Source organism: Bombina bombina, chromosome 5, assembly GCF_027579735.1.
Source record: "Bombina bombina isolate aBomBom1 chromosome 5, aBomBom1.pri, whole genome shotgun sequence".
NCBI classification, from domain to species: Eukaryota; Metazoa; Chordata; class Amphibia; order Anura; family Bombinatoridae; genus Bombina; species Bombina bombina.
Window position 1 is genome coordinate 913,281,405 of NC_069503.1, and position 12,274 is coordinate 913,293,678.

The 12,274-nt window shown below is 43.4% G+C and overlaps 1 protein-coding gene across 1 annotated transcript in view; it reads right to left on the reverse strand.

The window, feature by feature from the left end:
- The window catches only part of GGH (gamma-glutamyl hydrolase), a 122,470-nt gene that overhangs the window by 22,565 nt on the left and 87,631 nt on the right, over positions 1-12,274 (reverse strand). Inside the window, exon 7 of the mRNA XM_053715071.1 lies at positions 11,995-12,085. Within this exon, the coding sequence (XP_053571046.1) occupies positions 11,995-12,085 (91 nt within the window). The remainder of the gene's footprint in view (positions 1-11,994; positions 12,086-12,274) is intronic.

Genomic DNA, 12,274 nt, shown 5'->3' on the forward strand with positions numbered 1-12,274 from the left:
CTCTGGTCCTCTGATATACTTGTATCTTCGGAGACAAGTCAGTATAGTCCCCATTCCACTGACTGAGCATGCACAGTTGTAATGGTCTTAGATGAATGCGCGCAAAAGGAACTATGTCCATTGCCGCTACCATCAAACCGATCACTTCCATGCACTGCGCTATGGAAGGAAGAGGAACGGAATGAAGTATCCGACAAGAGTCTAGAAGTTTTGTTTTTCTGGCCTCTGTCAGAAAAATCCTCATTTCTAAGGAGTCTATTATTGTTCCCAAGAAGGGAACCCTTGTTGACGGAGATAGAGAACTCTTTTCCACGTTCACTTTCCATCCGTGAGATCTGAGAAAGGCCAGGACAATGTCCGTGTGAGCCTTTGCTTGAGGAAGGGACGACGCTTGAATCAGAATGTCGTCCAAGTAAGGTACTACAGCAATGCCCCTTGGTCTTAGCACAGCTAGAAGGGACCCTAGTACCTTTGTGAAAATCCTTGGAGCAGTGGCTAATCCGAAAGGAAGCGCCACGAACTGGTAATGCTTGTCCAGGAATGCGAACCTTAGGAACCGATGATGTTCCTTGTGGATAGGAATATGTAGATACGCATCCTTTAAATCCACCGTGGTCATGAATTGACCTTCCTGGATGGAAGGAAGAATAGTTCGAATGGTTTCCATCTTGAACGATGGAACCTTGAGAAACTTGTTTAAGATCTTGAGATCTAAGATTGGTCTGAACGTTCCCTCTTTTTTGGGAACTATGAACAGATTGGAGTAGAACCCCATCCCTTGTTCTCTTAATGGAACAGGATGAATCACTCCCATTTTTAACAGGTCTTCTACACAATGTAAGAATGCCTGTCTTTTTATGTGGTCTGAAGACAACTGAGACCTGTGGAACCTCCCCCTTGGGGGAAGCCCCTTGAATTCCAGAAGATAACCTTGGGAGACTATTTCTAGCGCCCAAGGATCCAGAACATCTCTTGCCCAAGCCTGAGCGAAGAGAGAGAGTCTGCCCCCCACCAGATCCGGTCCCGGATCGGGGGCCAACATTTCATGCTGTCTTGGTAGCAGTGGCAGGTTTCTTGGCCTGCTTTCCCTTGTTCCAGCCTTGCATTGGTCTCCAAGCTGGCTTGGCTTGAGAAGTATTACCCTCTTGCTTAGAGGACGTAGCACTTTGGGCTGGTCCGTTTCTCCGAAAGGGACGTAAATTAGGTTTATTTTTTGCCTTGAAAGGCCGATCCTGAGGAAGGGCGTGGCCCTTACCCCCAGTGATATCAGAGATAATCTCTTTCAAGTCAGGGCCAAACAGCGTTTTCCCCTTGAAAGGAATGTTAAGTAGCTTGTTCTTGGAAGACGCATCAGCTGACCAAGATTTCAACCAAAGCGCTCTGCGCGCCACAATAGCAAACCCTGAATTCTTAGCCGCTAACCTAGCCAATTGCAAAGTGGCGTCTAGGGTGAAAGAATTAGCCAATTTGAGAGCATTGATTCTGTCCATAATCTCCTCATAAGGGGGAGAATCACTATCGACTGCCTTAATCAGCTCATCGAACCAGAAACATGCGGCTGTAGCTACAGGGACAATGCATGAAATAGGTTGTAGAAGGTAACCCTGCTGAACAAACATCTTTTTAAGTAAACCTTCTAATTTCTTATCCATAGGATCTTTAAAAGCACAACTATCCTCTATGGGTATAGTGGTGCGTTTGTTTAAAGTGGAAACCGCTCCCTCGACCTTGGGGACTGTCTGCCATAAGTCTTTTCTGGGGTCGACCATAGGAAACAATTTTTTAAATATGGGGGGAGGGACGAAAGGAATACCGGGCCTTTCCCATTCTTTATTAACAATGTCCGCCACCCGCTTGGGTATAGGAAAAGCTTCTGGGAGTCCCGGGACCTCTAGGAACTTGTCCATTTTACATAGTTTCTCTGGGATGACCAACTTGTCACAATCATCCAGAGTGGATAATACATCCTTGAGCAGAATGCGGAGATGTTCCAATTTAAATTTAAACGTAATCACATCAGGTTCAGCTTGTTGAGAAATGTTCCCTGAATCAGTAATTTCTCCCTCAGACAAAACCTCCCTGGCCCCATCAGACTGGGTTAGGGGCCCTTCAGAACCATTATTATCAGCGTCGTCATGCTCTTCAGTATCTAAAACAGAGCAGTCACGCTTACGCTGGTAAGTGTTCATTTTGGCTAAAATGTTTTTGACAGAATTATCCATTACAGCCGTTAATTGTTGCATAGTAAGGAGTATTGGCGCGCTAGATGTACTAGGGGCCTCCTGAGTGGGCAAGACTCGTGTAGACGAAGGAGGGAATGATGCAGTACCATGCTTACTCCCCTCACTTGAGGAATCATCTTGGGCATCATTGTCATTGTCACATAAATCACATTTATTTAAATGAATAGGAATCCTGGCTTCCCCACATTCAGAACACAGTCTATCTGGTAGTTCAGACATGTTAAACAGGCATAAACTTGATAACAAAGTACAAAAAACGTTTTAAAATAAAACCGTTACTGTCACTTTAAATTTTAAACTGAACACACTTTATTACTGCAATTGCGAAAAAACATGAAGGAATTGTTCAAAATTCACCAAATTTTCACCACAGTGTCTTAAAGCCTTAAAAGTATTGCACACCAAATTTGGAAGCTTTAACCCTTAAAATAACGGAACCGGAGCCGTTTTTAACTTTAACCCCTTTACAGTCCCTGGTATCTGCTTCGCTGAGACCCAACCAAGCCCAAAGGGGAATACGATACCAAATGACGCCTTCAGAAAGTCTTTTCTAAGTATCAGAGCTCCTCTCACATGCGACTGCATGTCATGCCTCTCAAAAACAAGTGCGCAACACCGGCGCGAAAATGAGGCTCTGCCTATGATTTGGGAAAGCCCCTAAATAATAAGGAGTCTAAAACAGTGCCTGCCGATATTATTATATCAAAATACCCAGATAAAATGATTCCTCAAGGCTAAATATGTGTTAATAATGAATCGATTTAGCCCAGAAAAAGTCTACAGTCTTAATAAGCCCTTGTGAAGCCCTTATTTACGATCTTTATAAACATGGCTTACCGGATCCCATAGGGAAAATGACAGCTTCCAGCATTACATCGTCTTGTTAGAATGTGTCATACCTCAAGCAGCAAGAGACTGCTCACTGTTCCCCCAACTGAAGTTAATTGCTCTCAACAGTCCTGTGTGGAACAGCCATGGATTTTAGTGACGGTTGCTAAAATCATTTTCCTCATACAAACAGAAATCTTCATCTCTTTTCTGTTTCTGAGTAAATAGTACATACCAGCACTATTTTAAAATAACAAACTCTTGATTGAATAATAAAAACTACAGTTAAACACTAAAAAACTCTAAGCCATCTCCGTGGAGATGTTGCCTGTACAACGGCAAAGAGAATGACTGGGGTAGGCGGAGCCTAGGAGGGATCATGTGACCAGCTTTGCTGGGCTCTTTGCCATTTCCTGGAGTCTATTATTGTTCCCAAGAAGGGAACCCTTGTTGACGGAGATAGAGAACTCTTTTCCACGTTCACTTTCCATCCGTGAGATCTGAGAAAGGCCAGGACAATGTCCGTGTGAGCCTTTGCTTGAGGAAGGGACGACGCTTGAATCAGAATGTCGTCCAAGTAAGGTACTACTTACCTTATCCCACAAGTAAGGATGACGCCGTGGACCGGACACACCTATGTTGGAGAAATTAGATCCTTTAGGCTTAGCCTTTTTATCCTGCGGTAGGAAAGCTCCCTTGCTTTCCGTAACCGTGGTTATGATCGAATCCAATCCTGGACAGAACAGAATCTTTCCTTGAAAAGGCAGGGACAACAGCCTCGACTTAGGAGATCATGTCCGCCGACCAAGACTTTAGCCACAGAGCCCTGCGAGCTAAAACGGAGAATCCTGAAACCTATGCGTTCAGGCGAATAATTTGCATATTGGCGTCACAAATGAAAGAATTGGCGACCTTCAACGCCTTAATCTTATCCTGTATCTCGTCGATGGAAAACAGAATTTATGCTTACCTGATAAATTGCTTTCTCTTACAGGTGTATTCAGTCCACGGATTCATCCTTACTTGTGGGATATTCTCAATCCTTACAGGAAGTGGCAAAGAGAGCACACAGCAAGCTGTCCATATAGCTCCCCTCAGGCTCCGCCCCCCCCAGTCATTCGACCGACGGTTAGGAGAAAAATGAGAACCATAGGGTGCAGTGGTGACTGTAGTTATTGTAAATTAAATTTGAACCTGACTTAAATATCAGGGCGGGCCGTGGACTGAATACACCTGTAAGAGAAAGCAATTTATCAGGTAAGCATAAATTCTGTTTTCTCTTACTTGGTGTATTCAGTCCACGGATTCATCTTACTTGTGGGATACCAATACCAAAGCAATAGGACACGGATGAAGGGAGGGAACAAGTCAGGTAACCTAAACGGAAGGCACCACCGCTTGCAAAACCTTTCTCCCAAAAATAGCCTCCGAAGAAGCAAAAGTATCGAACTTGTAAAATTTGGCGAATGTATGCAGTGAAGACCAAGTCGCTGACTTACAAATCTGTTCAACAGAAGCCTCATTCTTGAAAGCCCATGTGGAAGCCACAGCTCTGGTGGAATGAGCTGTAATTCGTTCAGGAGGCTGCCTACCGGCAGTCTCATAAGCCAATCGGATGATGCTTTTCAGCCAGAATGAAAGAGAGGTAGCAGTCGCTTTCTGACCTCTCCTCTTAACAGAATACACAACAAACAAGGATGATGTTTGTCTGAAATCTTTAGTTGCTTTTAAATAGAATTTTAAAGCACGAACCACATCAAGATTGTGCAACAGTCGTTCCGTCTTAGAAACTGGATTAGGACACAGAGAAGGAACAATGATTTCCTGGTTAATATTCTTATTAGAAACCACCTTTGGAAGGAAACCAGGTTTAGTACGCAAAACAACCTTATCTGCATGGAACACCAGATAGGGTGAGGCACACTGTAAGGCAGATAATTCTGAAACTCTTCGAGCAGAAGAAATTGCTACTAAAAACAAAACTTTCCAAGATAATAACTTGATATCTATGGAATGCAAAGGTTCAAACGGAACCCCTTGAAGAACTGAAAGAACTAAATTTAGACTCCATGGAGGAACCACAGGTCTGTAGACAGGCTTGATTCTAACTAGGGCCTGTACAAACGCCTGAATGTCTGGCACAGCTGCCAGACGCTTGTGTAACAGAATAGACAGAGCAGATATCTGTCCTTTTAAGGAACTAGCTGACAGACCTTTCTCCAAACCTTCTTGGAGAAAAGACAATATCCTCGGAATCCTAACCTTACTCCACGAGTAACCCTTGGATTCACACCAACAAAGATATTTCCGCCATATCTTATGGTAAATTTTCCTGGTGACAGGCTTTCTGGCCTGTATCAGTATCTATAACTGAATCAGAGAAACCCCGCTTAGCTAGGATTAAGCGTTCAATCTCCAAGCAGTCAATTGCAGAGAAACTAGATTTGGATGCTTGAAAGAGGACCTTGTATTAGAAGATCCTGCCTCGATGGCAGTTTCCATGGTGGGACCGATGACATGTCCACTAGGTCTGCATACCAAGTCCTGCGTGGCCACGCAGGCGCTATCAGAATTACCGAAGCCTTCTCCTGTTTGATTCTGGCTATTAGCCGAGGGAGAAGAGGAAACGGTGGAAAGACATAAGCTAGACTGAATGACCAAGGTGCTATTAATGCATCTATCAATGCCACCTTGGGATCCCTGGATCTGGATCCGTAAAGGGGAAGTTTGGTGTTCTGACGGGACGCGATCAGATCCAACTCTGGAATGCCCCAAAGCTAGGTCAGCTGAGCAAAAACCTCCGGGTGGAGTTCCCACTCCCCCGGATGGAAAGTCTGCCGACTTAGAAAATCCGCCTCCCAGTTGTCTACTCCTGGGATGTGAATTGCAGATAGATGGCAGGAGTGATCCTCCACCCATTTGATAATCTTGGATACTTCCTTCATCGCTAGGGAACTCTTTGTTCCCCCCTGATGATTGATGTACGCTACAGTCGTTATGTTGTCCGACTGAAATCTGATGAATTTGGCCTCTGCTAGTTGAGGCCACGCCTGGAGCGCATTGAATATCGCTCTCAGCTCTAAAATGTTTATCGGGAGAAGAGATTCTTCCCGAGACCATAGTCCCTGAGCCTTCAGGGAGTTCCAGACCGCACCCCAGCCTACCAGACTGGCATCGGTCGTGACAATGATCCATTCCGGTCTGCGGAAACCCATCCCCTGAGACAGGTGATCTTGAGACAACCACCAGAGAAGAGAGTCTCTGGTCTTTTGGTCCATTTGAATTTGAGGAGATAAATCTGCGTAATCTCCATTCCACTGTTTGAGCATGCACAGTTGCAGTGGTCAGAGATGGATTCGAGCGAAAGGGACTACGTCCATTGTCGCAACCATTAAACCAATTACTTCCATGCACTGAGCCACGGAAGGCCGAGGAATGGAATGAAGAACTCGGCAAGTATTCACCAGTTTTGACTTCCTGACCTCTGTCAGAAAGACTTTCATTTCTACCGAGTCTATCAGTGTTCCCAGAAAGGGAATCCTTGTGAGTGGGGACAGAGAACTCTTTTCTACGTTCACCTTCCACCCGTGAGACCTTAGAAAGGCCAGAACGATGTCCGTATGAGCCTTGGCTCTGTGAAAGGATGATGCCTGTATTAATATGTCGTCTAGGTAAGGTGCTACTGCAATGCCCCGCAGTCTTAGTACCGCCAGAAGGGACCCTAGCACCTTTGTGAAAATTCTGGGAGTGGTGGCCAGCCCGAAAGGCAGGGCCACGAACTCGTAATGTTTGTCCAGAAAGGCGAACCTTAGGAACTGATGGTGATCTTTGTGGATAGGTATATGTAGGTACGCATCCTTTAGATCCACGGTAGTCATATATTGACCTTCCTGGATCATTGGCAAGATTGTCCGAATGGTTTCCATCTTGAAAGACGGAACTCTGAGGATTTTGTTTAGAATTTTTAGATCCAGGATTGGCCTGAAAGTTCCTTCTTTTTTGGGAACTACGAACATGTTTGAGTAAAAACCCAGTCCTCGTTCTGCAATTGGAACTGGGTGTATCACTCCCATTTTTAGTAGATCTTCTACACAGCGTAAGAACGCCTGTCTCTTTGTTTGGTCTGAAGACAAACGAGAAATATGGAGCCTTCCCCGTGGGGGAGAGTCCTTGAATTCTAGAAGATACCCCCGAGCAACTATTTCTAATGCCCAGGGATCCGGAACATCTCTTACCCAAGCCTGAGCAAAGAGAGAAAGTCTGCCCCCTACCAGATCTGATCCCTGATCGGGGGCTACCCCTTCATGCTGTCTTGGTAGCAGGAGCAGGCTTCTTGGCCTGTTTACCCTTATTCCAGCCCTGCAAGGGTTTCCAGGTTGTTTTGGGCTGGGAAGCGTTATCTTGCTTTGCGGAAGCAGAGGTTGCAGCAGGTCCGCTCCTGAAGTTGCGAAAGGAGCGAAAATTAGCCTTGTTTTTGGCCTTAAATGGCCATGGCATGGCCCTTGCCTCCAGTGATATCTGAAATAATTTCTTTCAGCTCTGGGCCGAAAAGGGTTTTCCCCTTGAAGGGAATATTTAACAGTTTTGTTTTGGACGACACATCCGCCGACCACGATTTGAGCCAAAGCGCTCGTCGCGCCATGATGGCAAAACCTGAGGTTTTCGCCGCTAGTTTAGCTGATTGGAGAGCGGCATCAGTGATTAAGGAATTAGCCAGCTTTAAAGCGTGAATTCTATCCATGACCTCATCGTATGAAGTCTCCCTCTGGAGCGACTCCTCCAGGGCCTTGAACCAAAAAGCCGCTGCAGTAGTTACTGGGATAATGCAGGCAATTGGTTGAAGCAGAAAACCTTGCTGAACAAAAATTTTCTTTAGCAATCCTTCCAATTTTTTATCCATAGGATCTTTGAAAGCACAACTGTCCTCTATTGGTATAGTTGTACGCTTAGCTAATGTTGAAACAGCCCCCTCTACCTTAGGGACCGTCTGCCACGCGTCCCTCCTGGGGTCGTTTATGGGGAACATTTTCTTAAAGATAGGTGGGGGAACAAAGGGTACACCTGGTCTCTCCCACTCCTTAGTCACAATATACCTGCCACCCTCTTTGGGATCGGAAATGCCTCAGTGTATACGGGGACCTCTAAATATCTGTCCATTTTACACAATTTTTCAGGGACCACCATGGGGTCACAATCGTCCAGCGTAGCTAAAACCTCCTTAAGCAGGACGCGGAGGTGTTCCAGCTTAAATTTAAACGCTAAGGAATCTGACTCTGCCTGCTGAGAAATTTTCCCTGTGTCAGAAATTTCTCCCTCAGACAGCCCTTCCCTCACTGCTACCTCTGAGTTTTGTGAGGGTACTACAGATACATTATCCAAAGCTTCAGATTGCTCATCCTCTGTATTTAAAACTGAGCTACCGCGCTTTCTTGGAAAAACTGGCAGTTTGGATAAAAATGCTGCAAGGGAATTATCCATTACTGCTGCTAATTGCTGTAAAGTAATAGGGGCCAAAGCGCTAGAGGTACTAGGCATCGCTTGCACGGGCGTAACTGGTGTAGACACTTGGGGGGAGGAAGGAGGACTATCCTCATTACCCTCCGTTAAGGAATCATCTTGTTCAGCATTTCTAATTGTCACTGGATGATCTTTAAAATGCTTAGATGTTTTTGCACACTTTAAACATAAATGCAATGGGGGTATTGCCATGGCTTTTGAAAATAAAGAACAAGGTCTATCTGAAGGCTCAGACATGTTTGACAGACTCAGACAACACTAAAATATTGAAAAAAATACTTTTGAAAAAAACGTTACTGTCTCTTTAAAAAATAAAAAGGAACACACTTTTTTACCCAACATCAAAAAAACATCCGATCGTAATGAAATTTTCACCACATGATCCTAATGCCTTGAAATGATTGCACACAAGTTTTCAAATAGTTTAACCCCTTAATGCCCAAACCAGAGCAAAATGAAGTAAATACCCGGTTTAACCCACTACAGTACTATGCCACAGTCTTTGCTGTGGCTTTACCTTCCTTTAGGGTTATTTGCAAGTGTAAATTAAGCCTCCCTGAAGTCCTCCTGTACTTTAAAGGCTCTGCACATGAAGCTGTGTGGAGCTGTGTTGCAAATCAACTGAGGCGCGAAAATGAGGCCCCCTCCTTCTTACTCCAGAGATATGGGGCCTTTCTGAGTCAGATTAGCTGTCTTATAAAATGCCAGGCGTAAAAAAGTCCCCAAAAAGTGTTTGCAATGTTTAAAAACGCTTAATAAACATAAGATTACCTTAATAAAGTAATCAATTTAGCCCATCACAGTGTCTGTCAGTATTAAAGCCCTTAACTGAAGCCCTCTTTCTATACTGTGTCTCAGAAAATGGCTTACCTTCCCTCATGGGATATCTATCAGTCTTCTAGCATTACCAGGTCTTGTTAGAAAATATGACTGAACATACCTTAAGCAGTATAAGCCTGCAAACTGTTCCCCCCAACTGAAGTTCTCCTGTACTCAACAGTCCTGCGTGGGAACAGCAATGGATTTTAGTTACAACATGCTAAAATCTTTTTCCTCTCAGCAGAAATCGTCATCACTTTCTGCCTCAGAGTAAATAGTACAAACCGGCACTATTTTAAAATAACAAACTCTTGATTGAAGAAATAAAACTACAAATCTAACACCACATACTCTTTACCACCCCCGTGGAGATGCTACTTGTTAGAGCGGCAAAGAGAATGACTGGGGGGGGGGCAGAGCCTGAGGGGAGCTATATGGACAGCTTTGCTGTGTGCTCTCTTTGCCACTTCCTGTAGGGATTGAGAATATCCCACAAGTAAGGATGAATCAGTGGACTGAATACACCAAGTAAGAGAAAACTCCCTCTCAACCATATCATATAGGGATTCACACTAATATGTCGCTGCTCCGGGAACCGTGGCTACGGCCGCTGCCGGTTGAAAAACAAACCCTGTGTGCTGAAACATTTTCCTTAACATGTTTTCCAACTTTATATACATGGGCTCTTTAAATGATGAACTATCCTCGAGAGGAATAGTCATCCGCTTCGCGAGCATAGAGATAACACCATCCACCTTAGGGACAGCCCCCACAGCTTGAGCTGAGAGTCCGGAACGGGGAACAGTTTCTTAAAGGAAGAAGGGGAAAAGGAAGAACCTAATCGCTCCCATTCATTCTTAATAATATTAGCCATCTTAACAGGAACCGGGAAGGTCTGAGGCACCACCCTGTCCTTGTATACCTTATCAAGCTTAGGAATCTAAGGTTGCTCCGGAAGCTTCGGTTCTAGAACATCCAGAGTAGCAAGCACTTGCTTCAGCAACCGGCCGTTTAAATGCTCCCGGAAGTCAACGTGAAGTTCCACCATTGCCAGAGCCACATCTCGCACATAACGCAGCAATAACACAATGCACAATATTATGTATAAACCCCCCTGTTCAATAATCCCCTTAATAGGAATATTAACCCTTGATTCCATAAGATAAAAGGCACCACACTGTGACCCTGTCTTCTGTGTTATCATGTGTATAAAAAAATGAAACGATCTTACCAGAATCAATGCCGTGGAACAGGAACACGGCCCTTCAAGTGTGACAGGTAAAAGCATCGCTCCTGACATGGACTTGATTGCAGAAAGCAGGCAGCAAAACTCTTCAACACTGATTGCTTGTGGAGCTGTTAAAAGGAGTCGGGATGGTTTCGCAGAAAAACTTTCCATGCATCTCCGGACTCTAACTTTCACCCAGGCTCTCACTGAGAGGCCGACAGGACTACTTAAAACTCCAGTCCCATTCAAAAGAGTACTAACCTCCATAAGAGACTACTCTGAATCTTTGGCACTTCTCTGCCATCCTCCTGTGATGAAAGGCAAAGAATGACTGGGGGATCAGGGGAGTGGGGGAGGTATTTAAGACTTTGGCTGGGGTGTCTGCCTACTCCTGGTGGCCAGTTTCTTAATTCCCAAAAGTAATGAATGAAGGCGTGGACTCTCCTCCCCTATAGATAGAAATATATATATATATATATATATATATATATATATATATATATAGTAAATACAGTCCCAAAGATAAGCACTCACCATTAAATGTTTTTTTGCAAAACGGCGAGTGCTTATTTTTGGGACTGTATTTACTGTATTATGTTTGATCAGCACCCTGGCAGCTGCATGTATGAGGAGTGTGTGCTGGATCCCACATTGGATATTATATATATAGAGGAACATGGCTACACCTCACTGATGAGGCCCAATAAAGGCTGATTTGATCATCTGGGGTTGCAGTGTTCCTTTTTCACAGAAAAAACTGCCTGGTATATCGGTGCTGTACTGACTGTAATAGGTGGAATCAGACTGATATACAACAGGAATGTTCAACTCTGTGAAAAGCATTACTGGGCTTAAAAGAAGCTGCACCCAGGTGGTAAATCGACATAGAACAGGCAAGTTATTGAGCTGGTTGTTCACTCCTGAGAGTGTGCGCGCGTGCGTGTGTGTGTGTGTGTGTATGTGTGTATGTGTGTATGTATGTATGTATGTATGTGTATATATATATATATATATATATATATATATATATATATATATATATATATATATATATATATATATATATATATATATATTAAAATTATGGGGGGAGATAAAAAACTGAAATTAAAATCCTCCATGTCTCAAAATTAAATCAATGTAAATATTTGCATAGGAAATTAGCACATCTAGGCAAGTGGGGATTCTTGCCTAGATGTGCTAATTTCCTATGCAAATATTTACATTGATTTTTATATATATATATATATATATATATATATATATATATATATATATATATATATATATATATATATTTAAATGTAATGAGTCGTATAATTCATATATCAATCACATCCCTTTTACCATATTCAGTACCTTCAATTGTTGAAATAAATTCCACAATTCCATCTGTGTTGGTTGTCAGTACATTGTAGAAGCTTCTCAGTTTCTCATTTGCTGTGAAATTCTGCAATAAATAATAAATTCTTAATATCCATATCAGACTTATGAAGAAAGTTTAGGACAAGAAGATCATTTAACGCCCATTTAAAGCACAAACAAACAGACAAAACTTAATCTAGAAGCTGTACAAATGCCAGGCTGTAATGCTTCACTAAGCACATTACAAAGTTCAAGAATAGCTTCTATAATTACC